Source organism: Stegodyphus dumicola, chromosome 6 (genome assembly GCF_044657685.1).
Source record: "Stegodyphus dumicola isolate Sdum_Otavi_A_Nest chromosome 6, ASM4465768v1".
NCBI classification, from domain to species: domain Eukaryota; kingdom Metazoa; phylum Arthropoda; class Arachnida; order Araneae; family Eresidae; genus Stegodyphus; species Stegodyphus dumicola.
The window spans coordinates 70,656,859-70,681,224 of record NC_140773.1 but is presented as its reverse complement, the minus strand read 5'-3'; the positions used below and the strand labels follow the sequence as shown (position 1 = coordinate 70,681,224).

General features: G+C 33.0%; 2 protein-coding genes across 4 annotated transcripts in view; one reads left to right on the top strand and one right to left on the bottom strand.

Moving 5' to 3' along the window:
* The window catches only part of LOC118194522 (poly(A) RNA polymerase, mitochondrial-like), a 63,265-nt gene extending 59,162 nt beyond the window's left edge, over positions 1–4,103 (bottom strand). For all 3 annotated transcript variants that reach the window (XM_085818501.1, XM_085818502.1, XM_085818505.1), the window contains exon 1: positions 3,786–4,103. In XM_085818501.1, the coding sequence (XP_085674627.1) occupies positions 3,786–4,008 (223 nt within the window). In that variant the 5' untranslated portion in view covers positions 4,009–4,103. The remainder of the gene's footprint in view (positions 1–3,785) is intronic.
* Positions 4,104–22,502: 18,399 nt separating this feature from the next.
* The window catches only part of LOC118205234 (angiotensin-converting enzyme-like), a 70,529-nt gene continuing 68,665 nt past the window's right edge, over positions 22,503–24,366 (top strand). The window contains exon 1 of the mRNA XM_085818497.1: positions 22,503–22,602. The gene's annotated coding sequence lies outside the window, so the exon portion shown is untranslated. The remainder of the gene's footprint in view (positions 22,603–24,366) is intronic.

Sequence of the window (24,366 nt, the reverse complement as noted above, 5' to 3'; positions counted from 1 at the left end):
AGAAATGCTTCGCTAGTTTTAGGAATGAACATTCTATAGAAGAAATAGTACTGACTCCTGAAGCATATATATTGATTGACAAAGAAAAGCTTCAGACTCAACAAAAAGTATTCTATTGTGGGTCTGATATCCAGGAATACTGCAAATTAATTGAGCTACTGAAACTTATCTTTGAAAAGAATCTAGATGATGTTCTTAGTGGAATCACGAAACTGATAAAAATTCTCTTGAGAGCTTCCATGACTACATCAGAGGCAGAACGCTGCTTTTCAACATTGAAAAGAATGAAAACTTTTCTAAGAAGCACTAGAATTCGGAGAGACTAAATGCGCTTGCATTGCTTTCAATAAAGAAAAATTTCTTCAATTGTCATCCAGAGATCAAGGAGAAAATTATTGATTGTTTCGCGCAAAGTAAAACAAGAAAAATGGATTTCATTTTTAAATGAATAGACAAAGAGTGAACTGTAAAAAGTTTGGTTAAAGTAATTAAGAAATGCTTAATTTTTTTATTGTAAGATTTCCTGATGTTTCAAAATAAATTTTGTTTTTATACATGTTTGTTTCCTTTTACACAATTTTAAAACAAAGGTTAATTTTTTTTTTTGAACAGCACCCCCACTAATTTTAGCCATGAGCCGCCACTGCAAATAAGCCTCCTCCTCTGTAATGGTCTCTTTTGATGTTATTTGACACCTGATAGCGTGTCCGTGACACTTGCCATATCATTGCCCTTTGAGAATCATTCTGGATATTAAACTGCAATTCATCTGTAAAGGATACATGGCCCCACTGCTCTGTTGTCCAACAGCGATGGTCCCAGACCCAATTCAACCATGCTCTGACATACGATGAGATCTGACATACAAAGAAATACAAACCATAGTCCATTGGGTATACAGTTCACATTCATGCAGTCGATGCAATACACTTTAGTGGAATATGGGCCGTCCTGCAGCAACAGAGAGATCTGATGCCAGCTATAATGCTGTTAGTAATCTACGACATCTTGCACAGAGCAACAGAAAATGCTCGCCTGCCACTGTGTTAATCCTCCAGTGTCCAGACCTTTGTCTTACACAGGAGTTTTGATCCTTTTCATAATGATTCCACAGCCTACTGATGATATTACGATGCACATTCAGCTATTTTGCAATAGTAGATTGTCTTGCACTAGCTTGCAACATACAGACAGCCCTCCAATGCATTTCATAGTGCAAATGGCAACTTTGGTTATCTCGGACTTTTACGAACTATCACTGCTTGTGAACTGACACATAGATCCTACATTCCCCTTTTGAAGTCTTTGTGGTATAACTGTGAGATTGCATTTTATACCGACTTTGCCCATTTGCATTCAATGATGCAACCTATATCTTATATATAAATTGTATATTTTAATTTTTCTTTTTATATTTGCACTTTCTCTTTAGCATTTGTTGCTTATTTTTTTAGCATGAATGTATTTTTGAAGTGATAGCTTTAATGATAAACACAGCACATTAAAAAGCACATATTAAGTCACACTACTATTATAATACGTATTTTGAAGAACTCAACTTCAGTTATAGTCTTTTTACGTACACAAAATGCTTTTTTATTTGTGCATGCATTTTACGCTTAGTATAAATCAGATATTTCTAAATGATATGCTGAAAAGCTAGGGGAGGCTAGTATACAATGGAGAGATATATGTAAATACAATATCTGACAGTACAGAGAAACACAATTATTGTATTATGCACTTCGATAATGATTTTCTTTCTGCCCATAAAATATGAATCAGGAGGAAAATTATATTTCAGGTTGCCCACCTGACAAGGCGATTTTTTGGTGTCATTCCTGTTTATGTGCAACATTCTCCCAAGTAAAATGGTGTATGACACATTGAAGAGTTTATATTTATTTTAACTAACATTTATTTTAAGCTATCTTTCCTGTCAAGCCTTTACTTTCCCCTAGAATTGCCAATGCCAGAGTATGTAAATTTTAGTAGAACGCGCAGAGTATTCAAATTTTTAGCAGAAGTATTTTGAGTTAAATAGAAGGGAAACGAGTTTGTAGGTGTGCTTTCTTGATTCATGAGCGTGAAGGTTGCTAGGTAGAAATTTAAGAACCGCGCGTTTCGGCCTGTGTGCCTACTCCGGCAGTTAGTTGAAACTTTCAACTTCTCAATCCGAAAGTTTGCTGAAATCTCAGCTGTATCTTAGAACGCGATTAAGTTAGTCATGTTTATAGAGCCTCATAGGTAGTGACTTGTTAATTATGCATCTTGTTATTTATTTTTAGTTGTACTTTTCTCTTTTTATTTAACCGCCGGGTCGGCGTAGTTTGTGAGCGTGAAGTGAACGCATCTGTAACTTCTAAAGTGGAATAAAAAGGGAGTTAAACCCTTCTTAAGAGTTTGTGTAATTTCCAGTTCATAGCAGTCACTACTACGGTTGCGGGCAAGTTGCAAGTTGGGGCCACGCAACACCACAACATAATGCAATAAAACATTAAAAAAATTACAATCTCAATAAACTGCATTTTAAATCAAAATGAAACGATGAACTAGCATAAAAATAGAAATGCATGTTATCTAATCTGCACAGTACAAAAAGGAAATATTGGTTTACCTTATTTAGAAATTTCTGTGTCTTTGGTGCATGACACACAAAATTCTTTAACAGCATCCAAAAACTCTTAAAATTATCTGAACTAGAATCTGTATACTGCTGTAGCCATACAAATTCACAAAAGTGAGAATAAAAATATCCTCTGTCAGACTCTCAGTAACATTTCTTTCAAAAATCCCTTTTAATGACTGATAGTGTTCCTTAAATGTAAGTGCATGATTTACTCAAAGGTAATGAAGCCATTATCAGAAAGACAGTTTACAACTTCCAACAATTGGATATGAACATTTTTAAAGATAAGGCATTCCATTGAATTACATGCAACAAAGTTTCTTTTCTTCTGTCCTCAACCACTTCAAAAAAACACCTTCCACTTTCTCATTCTATAGCACTAAACACAGTTTATCACAGGCAGCCATTTTGTGGTGTAAAGCAGAAAATAAGCAATGTACTTCATAACCGACATCCAATGCAGAAATAAGCCCTGAGAAATGTTCTCCCAACAATCAAAATTCAGTGTCATCATATATTACAACCAATCATGTCACGTCCAAAATATACACCGTAAAATACTTATGTTACCGTAAATGAAACAACAACTTGGCAATAATACAAGGGGTACTCCAAAATATAGGCTACCTAAATAAGATTTCACCCAAAAAGAGAGACAGAAACTTCGGCTAAAGTGCAGAATCACCCACTTATTTGATTGGCGCTTTCTACAAGAGTAAGAAGAATTGCATTTTTGTCAATTTTCCTTGACTTTTTAAGTGAAAATAGGTCGATGTGTACATGGATAAGTCAAAGGAGTGCAAAATGCCATTTTTGTGCAATTCTGGGATTTTTTTTAAGTGAAAATATGCCGATGTGTACATGGATACCGAGTATGTGCAATTCTTAAAAACGCGCCAAGCAGTGGCCGATTCTGCACTTTCCCCGAAACTTCTGTCAGTCTATGCTGAACTAAGTGGAAAATATAAATATTCAGTAGTGGGAAATATTATACAAAGATCTAAAAGTGTTTATTCCGTGCCAAAATTGGGAGCCTTGCGGGCAGTTTTTATAATAACTGATTTCCGTTAATTTTCAACCACGAATTACACCGAGAACCAATGTATAGTAAATATTACGGAATAATTCTTAAATATCTTTTATAATTAATATTTACCTTCATTGGAACACGAATGAAAATTAAACGCATGTACTTTTAAATTCATAAATTTCACAGAACACAATAATTCACGAAGATATTTAGCATGGGAAGAAGTTAGGATTGAACAAGTCTGATTTCTACTTTTGAAGATTAGACTACGATTTACTGAAAAAAATCTGAATTTAGGTATAGTAATCCTACTCTGTAACGAGAACATTTTCGTTGTAAATAAACGCATACTTGACCTTAGCGAAAAATAAACTGCAAATTTTTGCAACACACAATAAAATTTTCGCTAAATTAAAATTGCAAGTAAACACATCTCGTTTTGCAGTCCCTACGTCTTTCTCCCATACAGAGAAAAATTAAGTTTGAGTGTGAATGAAAGACAAATAGAAAAAGAATATGAAAGATGAAATATTTCTAAAGGTTAGATTTAAAAAAGTGGGTTTAAAAAGAGAAATAAGAACAAAAACCGAACTATATGAAAGAATATTATGGCCAATTAAGAAAAAGAATATTAAGAAGAAGCGAGAACTAACCTAACCATGTGCAATGAAAAGCACGTCAAAAATTGAAGGAATTCCTAATATGCGATGTCAAACAACAAATTCAGCATTATATTTTCAAATTTTCACAGCACTAGTTTTGATAGTTTTACCTAAAAAATGTCTATGCCGCTTGTTCGTATCAAAGTATCATTTCTCTGCAAAATGTCCGAAGAAAATGAATTTTGGACGCGCTACGCTCATGTTAAAGCGAGTGAGATTATCTACCTTAAAACGTTTTTTGATACTCTTAACTGCAAATTGGATGAGTTAAGACAAATCATCCAAACTGCAAAGCTAATGGATTGACCGACGTACCAGTTTCTGATGGATCGACAAAAAGATTTCCTACTTAACCTTTTCCCGTAGGCTCGAAAAACAGTTGTGTACCTTCCCTGGGGGCTCTTGGCTCAGCGGGCCCACCAGCGGCCGAGCGGTAAAGTCGCTGAACACTGGTAGTTCGGTCCGAGGTTCGAATCCCGCGAACGGGCTGGTTGGATGGGCGTTTTCGTGGTTTTCCCCATGTGTAACGTGTATACGAGTCAGTTTCCCTTAGAAAGTCATCCACGAAGGCATCCCTCCCCTTAGGCAGATAGCCCTCGAGGCTTTGCCATTATCACACACACACACACACACTTGGCTCAGCGGTTATGGAAAGAGGGAAAAATTATCGAATCGAGCCCTTAACGACTGGGTGATTAGTGCTCTTTTGTCGGCAGGCAGGCAAACGCTCAGGATTTCCTTTCAATCTAGTTCCAACGCTCAAGGCGTTAGAATGCGGGATATACTCTAATCGCTTTCACACTGCAGGTAGATGAATACAGTTTTCTCAAGAAAAAAAAATAAAGTATTATTTTACCTTCAAATGAAATGTATGCTATAACTAGAAATTTTGTTCTAAAAAGTGTTCCATTTTACGATTAAAATAGTTTTTTAAACTTGCACCTATATTATGTACTAAAAAACTAGCGAAGTAAACAGCGTTAAATATATTCACTTGTCATCTTATCGAAAATACAGTGATTTAATATATTCAAACATTTCCTTCAAACAATATATGCATTTTCATTTTTAATAGTATTATTATTCTGATGTTGAAGAGCAAATTAAGTAGAGTTTATTTATTACAAGTACCATTTAAGAAGCATTTTCGGATTCCAAAATGAGTGTTAATACTACTTTTACACCTCTGGTATATTCATTCCTGAAGAAATAGAATTTCCTCACTGCGTTTGTACTGCACTAAATTATTATTGAATAACGCCAGCACTAAGAAAAATTTACAATGCATGAGCCAAGAATTTTTTTTATTTATTTTTTTCCATGTGGCATTGTAAATAGTGGTTCCAGAGTTGATCTGCCTTTACATCAGGGATGGAATAGTTTAAATGACTGATTAGTGGGGCGGGGGTTTTTGTTTACATTTTTTGCACTTTTTAGAATACATTTAGCTTCAAAGATGTGTTTTGCGCAATCAAGACTTTAATTCATTCCTCTTTGAAAATTTTCGTCCGAGATGAGATAATGAAAATTAGACAAAGCATTTCTGTGTAGAAAATTTAGACATGAAATGACTTAAAAGCAATTAAATCAAGTATTAAATGAAGAATTAATCATATAATACTGGTTATTAAAAATTCTGTATAACTACTTATTTTTTTATGGAATTACTTGGCATTTTCAGGACACAAAAAGTACTTAAAAGAACTTCGAAATATTAGTACAAACACAGTAATAAATTAAATTGAAATAAATAATGGGATGTAATTTAAAAGATAGAAATAATTTAATTTACGAGTTTTAGATTTAAATATTTGCACACACAAATGATTTATCAGATTTTATAAGGTTTTATTTCATAAATAACTTTGATTTTGAATATGGCATTTTAACCTATAAAGATGAGTGGATATTGAAAAAGTTATGAATACATAAGAATATTATAATTTTCACTAAGTTTTCTTATTGAATAATAAATTCTGACAGTCCTATGTTATAACACTAGGGTCTGAGTTTGCATAAAAATTTCTTTGTTAAATAAAAGAATTTAAGTAATTTCTGTAGCCTTTTTGTCAATACATTAAAGATTTTTTAACTAATTACACGTCCTCGCTTGCAATTAGAACCATCATTAAATCCCTATTTTATCTAATAATTTCCTGAACATTATCATGTATATAGATTGACCTCGTCTTTGTAATTGATAATTATTTCTTGCAAATTATTTTCTTGCTGGTGAAATATTAACAACACTTTCTATTGCTGAGTTAGGGTTAACAATGTTCACTCTCGCTATCGCCTGCCTTACAAAAATCGGCGTAAAATGCTGGTACCTGGGCTGATTGTGCGCAAGCGCGAAGGTAGGGGGTGTGAATAGCTTCTTAGCTATTCGCACCGTCGGTGCGGTTAGCGACTTGCGCCGCAGTATTGCACCCCCCAAGTGAATATACATATCGACCAGACCGGCTAGAAAAATTGGACATTCTAGATATTGTTCTTGCGACTACAACGGTTCCGACTACAATGGCATTAGATGTAATTCACGAACTCGACTCTGACCATATACCTGTAATTGCTACGTTAGGAATTCCTAAACCCTCCACTAATACGACCAGAACTTACACAGACTGGAGGCTTTTTGAAAATTTGTTGAAAGACTGGACGTTCCCTCAAAAAAGCCTAAGAACTGTTATTGATATTGAAAATGAAATCTCTTCATTAGCCAGTAAAATTGAAACTGCCAATGTAGAAGCAAGTGATATAATTAATGATAGAGAGAAACTTTATAAATTACCCTCAAATATTCGTTCGCTAATGCAGCAGCGAAATAGGTTAAGAAAACGTTAGCACGTGACCTAGTCTCCACCAATCAAGAGAGAAATTTATAAGATAAGTAAAGAAATACAGAAACTTAATTAAGCAACATAAGGAGGAATTATGGCAAGTAAAAATGCTGAATTTAGATGCCAAAAATGGTACATTTTGGAATTTCATCAAAAATTTAAAAACTACGTACACCAGTAACCAGCCACTGCACTTCAATAATGAGGTTGCGAATTCAGACCAAGAAAAGGCAGCCATAATTGCTTCTCACCTAGAAGATCAATTTTCGCCAAATTGCTGGCCCGTTTATGCTGATTTTGAACTGCACACGCTCTTCAAAGTGAAGGACTGGCTTAATTTACATACAGCTAATAATTTAATGAAGCTTGCAACTCCATCCGAAGTTCAGTCCCTCATTAAAAAAATTGAAGACCAAAAAAAGCCCCGGGGCTTGACGGCATCACAAACACTGCCATGAAAAACCTGCCTGTCAACGTTATATGCAAGATTACTTCTATCTTTAATGCTTGCATGACTCACTCTTACTTTCGACAGCAATGGAAGACAGCCAAAATTATTATGATCCCCAAATCAGGAAAAAATCATATGCAAACAGATGGTTTCCGACCTATCAGCCTCCTGCCTGGACTATTTAAACTTTACGAAAGAATTCTGCATGCCCATATGAAATTGTAGCTTCAAAAACTACCAGCGGAGTAATTTGAATTCCGTGAACATCTATCGACCACCAAGGAATTAGTAAGCATTACTGACTTTGTGCGGCAAGCACTTCACAACAATTTAAATACAGCTGTCTTCATGCTAGACGTGGCGAAAGCTTTCGACCGCGTTTGGCATGAGGGGCTAATCTGCAAATTGATCGATCTTGATTTTAAAGAGAACTCATTCTTGTGATACTTTCTTTCATATCAAATAGGAATTTTAAAGTCTCCGTTGGAAACTCTCTTTCTACTTAAAGAATCATGCTGATTGGTATTCCTCAGGGATCGGGTTTACGTTCGATCTGCGACGTAGGATAAGTAGAGTTACTTATCCTACGTCGCAGATATCCCGAAAATCTACTGCAATAATAATGCAATACTTGCATGCTATGTTGACGACACTGCTGTCGCAGTGAAGTCAGCGAATGTTAATCATGCAATCAAAAACTACCAGAAAACATCCCTTACATTCAAAATTGGTGCAAACGCTGGAAAATCCGGATTAATGCACAAAAATCGCAACTCCTCCTTATCAGAAAAAGAAAGAAGAATGCCCCCCTTGAAAAGGAACTGTTACTATTTAACGAATCAGTGCCAATTGTCAACAAAGCGAAATATCTTGGCATAACTATCAATAATCGACTTACCTGGACTGCACATCCTAAGTAGTACAGCAACGACGTTGCAAACTCGTCTCGGATGTCGTTGCAAAAACGTTGCAATATGTCGTCTTTAAGACCCCCAGATGTCCGCGAACATCCACTGTTTTGCAACCGTTGCAAAGACGTCTTTATTATGTCTTTGCAGATGAGGTCTTTGTCGCATAGACGTCGTTATTGCGTCTTTTTCAAGTGATATTTTGATTGTGAAAGCATCGTATCACGACGTCTTAAAGACGCTAAATGTTCGCAAAATTCCACCTTTTTGCAACAGTTGTGAAAATGTCGTTATTAGTCCTTGTGTTACATATTGATTTATGCAGAAAAATAAGCTTAATAATTAATATATTTTTCTTCTTTTTCAAAATTTTGTATTCCTTGTATTTATATAAAGTTTAAATATTTTATCATTTCCTGAAAACCAGAAGATAATAAAATTTTTTCTCTTTAGACTAAATATGCATAATTAATAATAGTCTTAATTATTTTCAATACTTTAAACCATATTTTTTAAATAGCTTAAATTCTAAGTTTCGATTATTTAAGATTTCATCATTTTTTCCCCTTAAGTGAGAGCAATTATGAAAGGGGCTATTATAAATATACAACACTAATAGTAGGTTTTAAGTGAATAAAACTCAATTAGACATAAATAAATGTAAAGATACATATGTGGAAAAAACAAAATGAGCGTTTCTGATAACAGCATTATCCCATTTATTTCTGTTAAATCTCAGAGACATTGAAAATTGCCCTGTCATGATAAATTAGGAAGCGGTTTTTAGGGTAACATAATCAGTATTTTACCTGAACTCAAGTATAAATTTATTCGTGTTTAACAGTAAAAAATATAACCATTAATTTCTATATCTCCAAGATATGCAAATGAAAGACAGAATAAAGCAGTTAATAAATGTGATAAAAAATATACATAAATCTAATAACTTCTCATATTCATATCTAAAATGAAATAATAATCTAACAAATAATATACATGGTAGCACTATTTAAGAAAACACATTAACTAGCAGTGTTTGAAAGTATAAATAGCAGAATGAAGGTAACAGAACTAAAATTTTCAATTAATACAAAAATATTTGTGTTTTTTAAATAGTAAGCAATTAAAAGTGCAATAATTATGGATTGCAGTATTATGCTGATGTTTCTTAACACCATTTCTTTCGATCGTGTGTTAATGTATTTACTTATTTTAGTTTTTACATTTTAGAATAATGGTAGATTACAATGATTATTTCATAAACTGCATTTATAATCAATAACTTTCCTTTTGTTACTGTACAGAAATAATTTAAATAATATTGCATACAATAATAAGCTAAGTACGTTAAAGTAAGTTCTTCGTTAAATAGCACACGATGAAACTTTTTGTTTCTATTTATTATGAATTTCTTTGTTATCACAAGCACATAAAAAGTAAGCGAACAAAATAGATATACTTAATAAAAGAATAAAACCTGATTTCCAACATTCATTTATTGAGATAATCTAATAAACATACTGTTACGAATTTGGTATTTAAAAAGCTAATGTTAGTTCAATTATAAATTAAATGGTTTTATTTCTCGCGCAGTGCAGCGCGTGACGAATATTAAAAGAAAGCTAAGCCGGAAAATTGAAAATACAAGAGCGCGTGCATTAAATAAATAAATATCTCTTTTTGATTTCGAGAAAGTACTGGAAAATTCTAGCGCGTGATTTTAAAATCTTATAAAAGGAGGAAAACATCTCAGTTTGTAGTAGTTGCTTAGTTTGTTGTTGTTTAGAAAACTACTGTTGTTGATTGTAGCGAATTCGCGGATTAGCGTTCTTTAGCTGTTTTGAATTACGTTCTATTGGACATTTGAGTAGTTAAAAGAAAACTACTGTGAGATATTGTAATACTGCGTGATAATTTGAGAAAATTTAAGCATTTTTGTTGTGATAATAATAAATTTTTGTTCATTTTTTTTATCGGACTTGTGCATTCATTTCATAACGAACCCGTACGCACGCAACAATTTTTGGTGTCAGGAGTGGGGTTTGAATGCCAATAACAAGAGCGATGGAAGAGCAATTAAGGCAGTTAATATCAGCCTTTGCCTCATTTAAAGAAGAAATTAAAGAGGAAATGAAATTGGGCCAGGAATCCGTTAAGGACGAAATGAAAGCCGTTCAAGCTGGTCAAGAAGAAATGAAAAGAGAAATTACTTGCATAATAGAAAATAAATTAGAAGCTATGGAAGGCAGAATTGACGCAGCTGAAAATAAAGTTGGACATATTGAAGAAAAAGTTTCTTCCGTAAAAGATCATATTGAAGAAAGAGTTTCTTCGGTGAAAGAAGAAATAGAAGAAAGAGTTTCTGCTGTAAAAGAACATATAGAAGGGAGAGTTTCTGCTGTGGAGGAACGAATTGAAGGAAGAGTTTGTGCCGTCCAACACCAAATCGAACAACAAATTGATAAGAGAGTTTCTGCAGTTGCCAAAGAAATGGATACTTTAAAGAAATTCGTAGCGTCGGCAGGGAGCAGGACTGATGATTTTAAATTCTTACCAATGCCTGCTCGTCCACCTCTGAAGCTATCCACATATGATGGGAAGACCTCCTGGCAGGTGTATAAGACACAATTTTCTATCGTGGCGGATGCGAATGGATGGGATTTCCAAGCTAAGGCCTGTCATCTCGCCGCTTCTCTAAGAGCCGACGCAGCGGATATCCTTCAGACTCTTCCCGAAAACAAAAGGTTAGATTTCGAAGCTCTGTCCGGCGCCTTGGAGTTGCGCTTTGGGGAGAAGTGTTTAAAAGACTACAGCAGGCTCCAATTAAAATCTCGTCAACAGAAGCCTACCGAAACACTTCAGGAGCTCGCCGCGGATGTTGAAAGGCTGTCCCATCTCGCCTTTTCGGAATGCCCGACAGAAACAAGGGAAATCCTGTCCTTGCAATACTTTATCGACGGCATCCGAGATACTGAAATACAGAAAGCTCTACGAATGGCGGATGTAAAAGATTTAAAAAGTGCTCTAGTGTAAGCCATGAAATTTGAGGCAGCCCAGCAAGCCACTCGTCGTGTGAATTAAGCAGTTAATTAAGGAAAATAAAACGATCGAAAACGACAACTTTATCCAGTGTTAAGAAAGTGTAAATCATAATGTATTTAGAAGATACTGATACTTATTCCTTCCAGATGCTGGAAGGAAGAGAAAAGATTGATTGCTGAAGACCAGGAAAGGTTCCTGTAAGAAGAGATGGTAAAATTATGTACCTACAGAAATTTATTCTATTTTTTGAGAAAACAGTTTGTTTTATGTAAACGAGGCTCTTCAGTTTTAGTTCAGAATATGGAAACCTTTCAACAAGTCGTTTCTAGGACCTGCTTCCAAGTTTACCAAATTCTGGCAGCGGCAAATATAGGGTTTATATTTATTTTAACTAACATTTATTTTAAGCTATCTTATATTTTTATCCTGTCAAGTCTTTACTTTCCCCTGGAATTGCCAATGCCAGAGTATGTAAATTTTAGTAGAATGCGCAGAGTATTCAAATTTTTAGCAGAAGTAATTTTGAGTTAAATAGAAGGGAAACGAGTTTGTAAGTGTGCTTCTTGATTCACGAGCGTGAAGGTTGCTAGGTAGAAATTTAAGAACCGCGCGTTTCGGCCTGTGTGCCTACTCCGGCAGTTAGTTGAAACTTTCAACTTCTCAATCCGAAAGTTTGCTGAAATCTCAGCTGTATCTTAGAACGCGGTTAAGTTAGTCATGTTTATAGAGCCTCATAGGTAGTGACTTGTTAATTATGCATCTTGTTATTTATTTTTAGTTGTACTTTTCTCTTTTTATTTAACCGCCGGGTCGGCGTAGTTTGTGAGCGTGAAGTGAACGCATCTGTAACTTCTAAAGTGGAATAAAAAGGGAGTTAAACCCTTCTTAAGAGTTTGTGTAATTTCCAGTTCATAGCAGTCACTACTACGGTTGCGGGCAAGTTGGGGCCACGCAACACCACACAGTTATTCAATTATAATACCAATTACGATGATACAGGGACCGGACTCAAATGTCGCCGAATGGTCGCCAAGTTTGGCGATATCTCTCCTCCAATTTAGTGATATAGCCATTTGCTCAAATAGACTTGTCCCTGTATATTTTTCCGGGAGAGCATCGTCTCTTACAAGCATATGATATCACATAATACAAAAAAATAAAAAAAAAAAAAAAAAAAAAACTTCAGTTTCATGTATAATTTCACTAAAGTTATTTACCTATGTACAAAATCCTAACATTACATTTTTTTTTATAATAATTATTTTAGGTGGCTAACCGCGAAAGTGCTTTTACATTTCAAAAATACAATGTTTGTTATTTTAAACTTAAAAGTTAAATATTTAAATTAAAATGTTTAAAAGTTTTGCTTTATTATAAACTAGCGAAATAACCCGTTTCCAGTTAAGTTAGATTGAGAGAAATGCATCCTACAACAGACAGAACGATACCGCTGTAATCCTTCTCGAATAAAGATTGAAAACATACGATTCATAGTCATACATTTTTCACTTTGATGCGATATGGACCCCACATAAAAAATTTGCATAGAAAAATAAGTTAATTCTTTCACATTATATCAGCAACAATGGTACGCAGTTTTTAATGATTTTCGTCTTTCTAATCAAGTGGTTATAAAAGCTCACGTTCCATCCAATATTTCACCTATATTCAATTTTAGTCGATTAAATGTGGCAAAAAATTTATCATAATTGTTCAGAAATCAGTAACGCGAACAAACACACAAACAGACATTCTCCTTTATATGTATAAATTTTGTAAAACTTAACAGATATTTTATTAACAAACTCTAGGATTTGGAAGCGAGCATTAGCAACACTTTTCGAAATAAAGCATTTTTATCTCCAGCGCGTGAGACTGTTGCCACTCGAAAAAATGAGTGTGAAAATTAGCGCTTTCAGCATTTTTAATTAGTATTTCGGCTGATTAAAGTCGCACGAAGATGGGAATAGTCTAAATGGCTTTCCACGAATTTTCGGAATCGGGAATAACGTACTTAATGTTTGGTAATGCTATTTTTATTTTATCATAAAACTTGAAAATTTTTTATTAACAAACTCTACAATTTGAAAGCGAGCAGTGGAAACAACTTTTGAAATAAAACAGCGAGACTGTTGCCACTCGGAAAAGTGAGCGCGAAAATTGTTGTTTTTTCCGAGTTTTTAATTAATATTTCTGATTTTAGCTACTTTTTTTTTTTGGAAAAAAGTGGACGTCGAACTTTTCCAAGACCCAGAAAAGAACTATAGAAAATTTGGTGACTATAAATGTGACTACAAATGTGACTGAGTTATTAGAGGACAAACACACAGACTTTCTTCTTTATATATTGTAGGGTTTATATTTATTTTAACTAACATTTATTTTAAGTTTAAACTATCTTTCCTGTCAAGCCTTACTTTCCCCTGGAACTGCCAATGCCAATATTCCCATTTAATACTGAAACCATATTTGATTTTCTAAAAATAAAGATTTATGAAAATTTTTAAAGGTAAGAATTTAAATTATAAAAACATCCTCTCTTTTACGTAACATTTAGTCAAATAACGTACAAAACATAAAGGAAATAAAAAAACGTCCTACCAATTTAAATTAAATTAGAATAACTACTTTTACTGCCAATGAGTTTAAGAAAATGCGGGCACTGTAATAAATATATTTCATTATTTACCACAACTCTTTCACTAATTAGAAATATAAGGAAAATGATTCAATATTTTCACTTTACCATTTTTTTAAATTCGTTCAGAAGTCAAGTACTAAGAAAAGCATTTTGAACGGTAAAGACCAAATTCCTGAATAGCAAATGATTCAAGCATAGTAGTACAATCGGTAGTGCTTGGAAAGCTGATCTAGGATTGATGCTTCGTCACAATCCACTATCTTCTAAATTCAGCTGCTTAACGTATCCTGTAGCACATGCATCAAGATTAAAATATGTGTCACACAGCTATGACCACTTTGAAGAAAATTAGATTACGCTTTCTGTAACTGAATTTAAAAGGAATATCGTAGTTAAATATTTAGATGAGTTTTTGCTTGAAAGTCTTATTTTGTTTAAATCATGCAAAGGATCAAATGAAAATTTTTTTAATGGAATCTACATTTTGTGCAAATATGTAGAGCTGTTGGGATAAAATTGGGCATAACAACAACCTTGTGTTTAGTGCAGATTTTAGTCATAAAAGTTTAGTCAAACCAAACACGCTTTCCCTAATTTTATGTTTTACTTTGACGTGTTTTTCTTTTCTCTTAGAGTCATTACGAGAATAATTTATTTAAGAGCAGGAAATAAGAAAATCAGCATTCATCTCACCGAAATTCGGACTTCGGCCATTCTATTCCTAGCTGGGCATATTCAAATTACAATACGAATGAATGCGGTAAGAAAGAAGAAAATTCCTTACATTCTTTCCCACTTAAAGGTCGAATGCGGACAAATTATTGTCTGCCTCATTTCTGTTGGAGCACCATTTGTAGAATTCTTAGGGCATTTTTTTTGGGGGGGGGGGAGGAATAAGAAACATGAAAAATCAGCAGCCGGGATTCGATCTCCGAATTTCTGGATTACTAGCCAAATGTGCTTTCAGTTGCACCACGTAGGTACGCGTTAAGGAAGGGAAAATCCTTACAAACACATTACAGTTATGACTAAAGGATTCTTTGATCTTTTTGAACGGTCAAAGCAGTTAATCGCTTCACTACTTTATCGAAGCAGCATTATTTTTTAGCTTCATTTTTTTTTTCTTTTGGCAGTTGTATTTTTTCTTTTATCACTGGTGTTATTTTTACCAGAATGTGGCCTGAACTCATGGATCATTATTCCCTCTCATCATCTATATATGCTGATTACAATGCACTATTAGATACAGAGTGATACTACATTGCAAGGAAGTGAGATATATTACACAAAAAAACTAGCCTTTTACAGTAATCTAATAGCATCCTCAGTATTATGTATGATAGTTAGTACCTTCAACAAATCTTACTTAAAAAAAAACAGTAATAATAAAACTCTTTTGAGAGAAGTGCAACCTGTTTTAAGCAGTACTTAGTAGACAAATGCCAAATTGGTCACATTCTGAAATATTGCTACCTGCTTCTTGCGAGAAGAAAGTTCATAGGAATACTATACAAATACGGTTATCATGAACAAAGCATTTTCGGTTTAGGATATAATAAAAAAAATCTTATAATTCGTAATGTTTGTTTACATGACAGGGAAGCAAAATTGATACACGGAAATATTTTTGAGAGAAGTCAAGTAATTATTTCGCTGTTCTTTGTTTCACTTTAGCAAATTAAATAAGTCCGTTGAAACTTAAGATTTACTATAAGAGAAAATCTAAAATAACTGCGGAGAAGAAAATTACAGTGGTAATGACTTCCTCGTATTATATTCCTTATCGGCGTTGAACTGGGTTACGATGATAAGTTTCAGCATTGCATTTCCTTCATTTTCACTTGCTATTAAAAATATTTACCGGAGTGTTCGTCATGTTGTTAATTATATTACACTATCTCTAAGCAAAAATGGTTTCTTGTTTAAATAATTTAATAAAATCAGGAATAAATAGTCATGTGAATTTCAAGCAGAACTAAATTAGGCACAGCTTTAGTATAGCCACCCGGAATTTTAAACAAAAAACATATCGCCAAGAGCGGCGATAAATGATATGATCTGGTAACCCATACTATTCGCCAAACGCAATGTAAACAAGAGGATGGAATTACGGTTACGGTAATTTAGTAGTCAGTTACATTTATTCAATTTCAATACAAATTTCCGTTTACTCAAAGTTTAATGACATACCCGTTTACTCAAAGTTTAATGCACGTGCCCTGTATTCTTACTTTTCTGGTATAGATTTCTCTTAAAATTTATCTCACGCTGCGTTGCAGGAGGAAATACAACATTTTAAATTAGAATTCTACTAAAATTAATATCAAAATACACAATTCGTAACACTGTTATTGGCGATTGTTTAAAGCTCAGATACCGTGAATACTATTTTATATATTTTTTTTTTGGCTACTTGAGGTGATACTTTTGCGTTTAGTTATTGCTTGCTCTAAAACTGTTAGTGATGTTGTAATTAAGTATCAGGAGATTATAAATGAAAATTTAAGGTGGGAATTTTCAAACAAGCGTAAAATTTTGGGAACAGATATTTTATGTTTGAATTAACAATAGAGTATGAACTTTTTAGAGGATTTTTGATGGATTGTCCATTATAGAAGGATAACGTTTTCTGTGAAAAATTAAGATACCATGCTGGTTAGTTAGTCAGAAAAAGTCATCGAATGGTAGTATTTGCAAGAAATGTACGGCTGAGAAATCAATTAGGCTAGGATCTTGATTCGCCTGTAGTAAGCTCAATTTTTCTAGATTTTTTTTTTTTAAATTTTTTTTTTTTTTTTTTTTTTTTTTTAACAACGCGAATCAATGGAGTTACTTATGTGCGAATTTCTGCAATTCTCCGATTTCTTTTGAGCGAAAGCAGATTTCTTAGTATATGAGCAATGCAGAGTTTATTCAATTTCTGATTTTTAAGTGAAAAGAGATCGCTATATACATGGGCAAAGCCAATGCAGTGAGCAATGCCGAGGTTCTGCGCGGTGCCTAGTTTGTGCAATTCTAGGATGTTTTTTTAAGTGAAAATATATCGATGTGTACATGGGCAGAGCCAATGTAGTGCACAATGCCGAGGTTGTGCGCGGTGCCTAGTTTGTGCGCGGTGCCTAGTTTGTGCGCGGTGCCTAGTTTGTGCAATTCTAGGATGTTTTTTAAGTGAAAATAGATCGATGTGTACATGGGTAAAGCCAATGTAGTGCGCGGTGCCTAGTTTGTGCAATTCTAGGATGTTTTTTTAAGTGAAAATAGATCGATGTGTACATGGGCAAAAGGATGTTTTTTTAAGTGAAAATAGATCGAAGACATGGGCAGAGCCAAGGTAGTGCGCAATGCCGAGGTTGTGCAATTCTCTGATATTTTTAAGGTGGAAGTAGATGGATGTGTACATGGACACCGAGCTTTGATGTTTTTCGAGCGAATATGGATCGTTGTGTAACTTTTACCTTATTATTATCATACGTAGTGTTTGCAATCGTAATCGCACTTGATAATATGAGTTCTTTGATAATACAGTATCTCACAAAAGTGATGGAACACTTGTGCTTTACAAAAGGAAACTGTAATAAAATAAATTAAAACATGTAAAAATTTTTTGTGGGTGTGTTTCATACTTAAATTTAGTAACAATTATTACATAACATACATTTTCTCAAAATATTAATTTAATAAAAATACAATTGTTTAGAACGGAGCAAAAAATGGTTCACATAAGTGATGGGACAGCATTAGATACTACTACGTACTATGCAACAAAAATCGTTTGAAGTAAGCAATAAAAATATTTTTGGGTGTTTTTATTTTTACTCAAAAGCAATTGGCAATAATTTATAAAATAGTCTGCAGTATTTCTCTCCAGTTTGTTTTGGAATTTTTGTGTTTTTTATCTCTGTGTAGTCATGAATGCTAAACGAAAAGAAACTTTGCCTGAAATTCGAAAATTAGTTATTAATTTGCATATTGAACGTGGAAATTCTATTAGAGAAACTGCTGAAACAGTTAACCTGTGTCATTCAACAGTTTTCAATATCATTAAACGGCCCACCAGCGGCCGAGCGGTAAAGTCGCTGAACACTGGTAGTTCGGTCCGAGGTTCGAATATTGCGAACGGGCTGGCTGCATGGGCGTTTTCGTGTTTTCCCCATGTGTGACGTGTATACGAGCCAGTTTCCCTTAGAAAGTCCTCCACGAAGGCATCCCTCCTCTTAGGCAGATAGCCCTAGTGTGCTTTGCCATAATTAAATACACACACACACACAATATCATTAAACGATATAAAAAGAATCATATGATTCAGGATAAAAGAAGACCTGGCCGACCATCAAAGCTATCCAATGGAATAAAGCGAATTATCGTTCGAAATATTAAAAAAAATCCAAGAATGAGTGCTCCTAAAGTTGCTGCTGATTTACAAGCATTATATGGAGTAATTGTTAATCCTGAGACTATTGGAAGAGTAATTCGATCTGCTGGATATCACGGTAGAGCAGCCAGGAAAAAATTCTTCGTGAGTGAAAAGAATAGAAACCTACATAAATAAGAATTCTGATTACTGGAATGAAGTTATATTTGCTGATGAGAGTAAATTTAATAAATTTATTCTGACGGTAGAATCTTGGTGTGGATAAAACCCAGGGAAGAATTTCGCAAACACACCATTTCTTCTAAACAACAATTAAAATCGGTGCTTCAAGAAGAATGGGATAAAATCACTCCAGAAATCACAAAAAAAATTAGTCGAATCCATCCCATTAATTAAATCATGTTTTAAAAGTAAAAGGAAATCCAACAAAATATTAAAACATTTTATAAAGTAAAATTTTTGGATAAATATTTGATGGAAAAGTAAGTGTCCCATCACTTATGTGAGCCATTTTTTGCTCCGTTCTAAACAATTGTATTTTTATTAAATAATTATTTTGAGAAAATGTATGTTATGTAATAATTGTTACTAAATTTAAGTATGAAACACACCCACAAAAAAGTTTTACATGTTTTTTAAAATTTATTTTACTACAGTTTCCTTTTGTAAAGCACAAGTGTCCCATCACTTTTGTGAGACACTGTATGTGTGTGTATGTGAAGCATTGCTTAGTGTTCCTAATTTGTAGTATTTATTTTCTTATAATATTTTCTTTCATTGCGAGAAATTACATTTTTTATTTATTTATGTGTAGAATTCTAGTATGCCTGCCTACAGAGAATATAATGTGATTTAGGAATTTAAGAACCTGTTTTTCATTAATGTGAAGTTTAAAATTTTTAGAAAATAATGAAAATTGTCTACTTACTGTTATATAAGGGATTATATTGTTACGTAGCAAAACGTTAATTTGTAAATATGATAAAATTGATATGTTCCAGGGTATTAATTAAAAAAAACTTTTTTTATTTGTATAAATGCTAAAGCTTAAAAATATTTGAAAATACTGAAGCTGTATGAAATACAAGTATGAGATTGCGACGTTCTTTATCGTTGTAATAACCGGTAGAATTCGCTTACTGTATCATGATAATTTTAAATATAAACAATTTATTATACTTATTTTCAGTTACGCCTAAGCTCAGAAATGTAAATTTAAAGAATTTGATGTTAATTTACAATAATAAACGATTCATTTTTTTTTAAAAAGAAAATAGAAATTACGCGTAGCATGGAGAACACCACAGCCAACTTGTGACGTCACACAAAATTATTTATTAAAGGTGAAATAGCTAAAGGTTTCCGGTATTGTTTTTAAAATTACATCCTTTTAACCTTAATCATTTTTATTAATCATTTCTTAATATTTCTTTCTCTTAAAATCGTGTATAATAGTCGTAAAATTATTTCCATTATCCACGATTTCTGGTGAAATCAAGATTTCACCAGAAATCGTGGATAATGGAACTCCGTGTTTCAAATCAAGATTTCACGAGAAGAGAGAAGATTTCAAGAGAAGAGAGAAATTGAAATCAAGATTTCACCAGAAACCAAATTTTTGAAACACGGAGTTTTTCAAGGAACCGCCATTTGGTCACTATAGTAGCTGTAACCGTATCTTTCCCTCCTTTGCCTTTCAGCAATTTCGAGAAGCAAAAAGTACTAGAAATACCCCGGCGGCCGGTTCAAAATTATATAAGGCTGGAGAGAGCATCTTCTCTCACTTGTTGTTGTGAGTTGTTAATGAAGAGGGACTTCGGAGTACTGAAATATTTCCTGGTTCGATTCCTTTTTAGATGAGCTTTGCATTGCGTTGTGTTTAACATTCTTAGTAGTTTGAAGGGCAACTACTGATTGTACTCTGTGATATTGTGAAAACATGTAAGAGGATTTCTGTGTAAATTTCCTAATCTCAGAAGTGTTTCCTCCTATAAAATGAATTTTATCAACCTATCATCGGAGCTGTGTGAATTCAGTCTATTAAGAACCCGTACGTATCTAACAATGTTAAGTCAGTAAATACTCTGGTTATCATTAATTAAGGAAAAATCCCAAAAATGACGTTTATTCAAAAAGTTACATGTAGAATTTAATGAAACTGACCCAGAGTATAAAACACATAGTAAGATGTAAATAATTAAAATATTCGAGGAACTGCTAGAAATTGGTGGATTATAATATTAAATTAAAATTGTTTATAGTAAACCGTATTTTCTGTAGTAATATATTGCTCTTTAGATGCTAAGACAAAATCTACTCAAGAACTTTTATAACTCTTATTATTATTTTTTATTTATATTTTATTTATATAACTAACTATTATTTTTTTCGGTACTTTTCCGTTTCGCCGGCGCAAATCTCGCCAAGCAGACTTTATTAGCGACAACATACAGTATACACATAAAAAAATATTTAAAAAAATGTTAGTTCTAAGAATTCTTTTTTTGAAGGCATAAACATTTTAATATCGCTTAAAATTTTATAAAAAGCCAATAAATAAAGACAATAAATTTGTAAAAAGACATTAACTTAAGAATTTAATTTGCTTTCATGGTTCAACATCCTGATTCGCCGGTTCATATCACGTGACCCCAAGCGATCTCATCTCACGTAAACTACTCTACAAAAATCTAATGCTCTCAGTAATTATCTACATTAATTCAAGTTAAATCTTGATTTGGAACACAAGTTTAAATGCAAGAAATATTTCAATTCGTACGAATAGCTTACTCAGAAATTATGTAAAACTGCAGTGCTTTACTTCGCTAATGCATTCTCATTAGAATTGATGAATTTAACCCTTGACTTTACCTTTTCTATATTTTCGGCTTCGGGTAAGCGCTGTGATTGCATCCTAATTCACTTAATTACCGAAAACGGCCTTAGACATAAAACTGAACTATCTGGTAAAAACTGTATGTAATTATATGCCAGTATCGAAAGAAAAAATCAATCTGATAAGAAAAAGCTGCGACTTGTTTTGAAAATGAGGCGTAAAAGGTTACTAGCAAGAATATTCCGTTTGGCATCGGTTGTACCATTACTGGCGACTTTATCGCTTGCGGCGGCAAAACGGAAAAGTACCTTTTTTTCTTTAGAGCATTGATATTATTTTAAATAGTACCATTGTTTTTCTATTGCAATGAGAGACATTCTGAAAGAAAAGAAGAATAAGAATAACATTTTTTTTGGGCTTACATAGCTTTATATAAGTCACGTGATCTCTGAGCTCATCAACATTGTTTGTTTACATTAGTTATACGTAAGTCACGTAATCTCTGAGGTCGTCGGAATGTATTTTATTCGTCATTGCCACAGAGTAAATAATCTTTAAACCATAAGTAATGAATTTCCTCTGGGTTCTTTTGTACACTTTGTTTATTGTACATGTAAACCGATATATGTGTGTGTAATTATGGCAAAGCCTCGAGGGCTATCTGCCTAAAGGGAGCGATGCCTTCGTGGAGGACTTTCTAAGGGAAACTGGCTCGTATACACTACACATGCGGAAAACCATGAAAGCGCCCAAGCAGCCAGCCCGTTCGCGGGATTCGAACCTCGGACCGAAGTACCAGTGTTCCGCGACTTTACCGCTCGGCCGCTGGTTGGCCGTAAACCGATATGATAAAGATATCAATTATTTAATTTGGAGTTGTGGCACTAATGCTCATTTTACAGATACTATAATCTCAAAATTTCTTAGCTTCTATTATTTTCTTTTCATTTAATAGGTGAAAGCAATTTGCATCAACTCAAGCGTAAAAAGAAAGATTACCTTAAACCTTAAACATCTGCTATAGCTTGTCACAGAAATTAAGCTCAATTCGCTTACAGCTGGTCTTCTGTTAAAGCTGGAGTAACATCAATCATTTGACTTTTGAAGCTTGCAGGAGGCTTGTTTATATTGTTCTTGTTTGCTCTGAGGGAAACTACTGATTGAATCTTATTCCCGATTTGGATCAAAAAGGTATACTTAAAATTTTTTACAGATTTATCAGTGATTGCTTGCGCTACAACAAAACAATTAACTGTTTTGCCCCTTATATTTTTAAAACTAGAAATGAGTAATTTCATCTATGTGAGGCTTATTAGAAAATTTCCAAACTTTGAAATCATACAATTATATCTAAGCATTTAGAATTAATTCCCAGTGGGATTTATAAATCTATTTCCATCATTGTTTTGTAATAGCTAAATCATTTTTAATTATAACCATTTAGTTTCACATTAAGAGATTGCAAGTTGGCACTTATAATTTGGCTTCAGCATCAAGGATCACTATTGATAAATAAGACAAAATCCTATTCAGAAAGCAATTTTTAATCATATTTTATATCATATTACTTTGTTTAACTTCGAATCAAAATCAAATACTGATAAAGGAATGCTCTTCTAGAAGCATAACACTTATGAAGCAAGTCTGCGTATATATTATCATTTTATCATTTTTATTTGGGTTAAAAAATGATCTTTTCAAGGGCATATAAGTTTGTAATGAAAAAAAAAAAACTTCTTATCATCATGTGACTAACGAATACGCAGCAAATTTCAAAACTACTTTGTTTAGTTATCTGCTTTGTCTTTTAAGAATGTAATTTTAAGTAATGGTCACAAATGTATTGTTCCTAATGTGTGTATTAGATTTAATTTAAACATATATAGACCTGTATTGAAAAAAATGGACGTAATACAGTATATTTGAAGTATTTCTTAATTTACAACATTTATTTGGTAAACAGCTTTGTTTAAAAATAAAGATTACTTTCATATATTAATAAAAAGAGATAGAAATAATTTTCTTACTTTTAATAAAAAATATTTGAATATTTAGCATGGATATATATATATAATACCGAGAGAAAGGATTTTTTTAAAATTTAGATACCGTTCTATACTGATAAAACGGTTTTTTTTAACTGATTATATATCAAATTACTCATTCTCAGTTATTGCGTATGTGTGTACCTACTATATGGGATTCTCTTGTATACAATGATTTATTTCTTCGTTAGCTTATAAATTTAAGAATATATAAATTTAAGTTATAAATTCAAAAACTGTTTTTGTGAGATATTCACATGAAACTATTCTTTAATTTATTTCACTTATGTAATGAATTTTATTCATCTAATTCATCCAGATCACCATAATTTATTTCCTTAATACCTGAAAATTACTAAAAAATTTATTTACATTTCATCTGTAAAAACTTTATTTATTTTCCTAATGCATGCATCGTATAAAAGATGCATCGTATAAAACAGTAATACGTAATGCATCGTATAAAAGTGTTCAGTTTGGAAATTTTTAATCTATAAATTAAAATTTCTCTTATTAATAAAATAAATCAAAATTCAGGGATTCATTTTTGTCAAATTCTCGTAAGTTAGAGATAGGGGAATTTTTTAGAAATTTCTTTCTTGTTAATCAGGCTTATATAGTAACTTCTTTATCCAAAAGCTGTTTTTGCCGCTGTCGTTAAAGCCGTAAGAAAGCAGTTCATCTTGTTTTCATATTAACAATATTCTACAATTTTTATATATTTCACAACTATGCTTTCAAACAAAACCTCATTTTCCTATTGCGTCTTTAATAAAACCATCGTATAATGAAGTACATTACATCAGGGTAACATAGGTGCAAGTTATATAGCATTGTTATAACTTAGGTATTTTGACACAAAATCGGACATTTTCAGAAATGACGAGGGATTTTTTTTTTTTTTTAAATT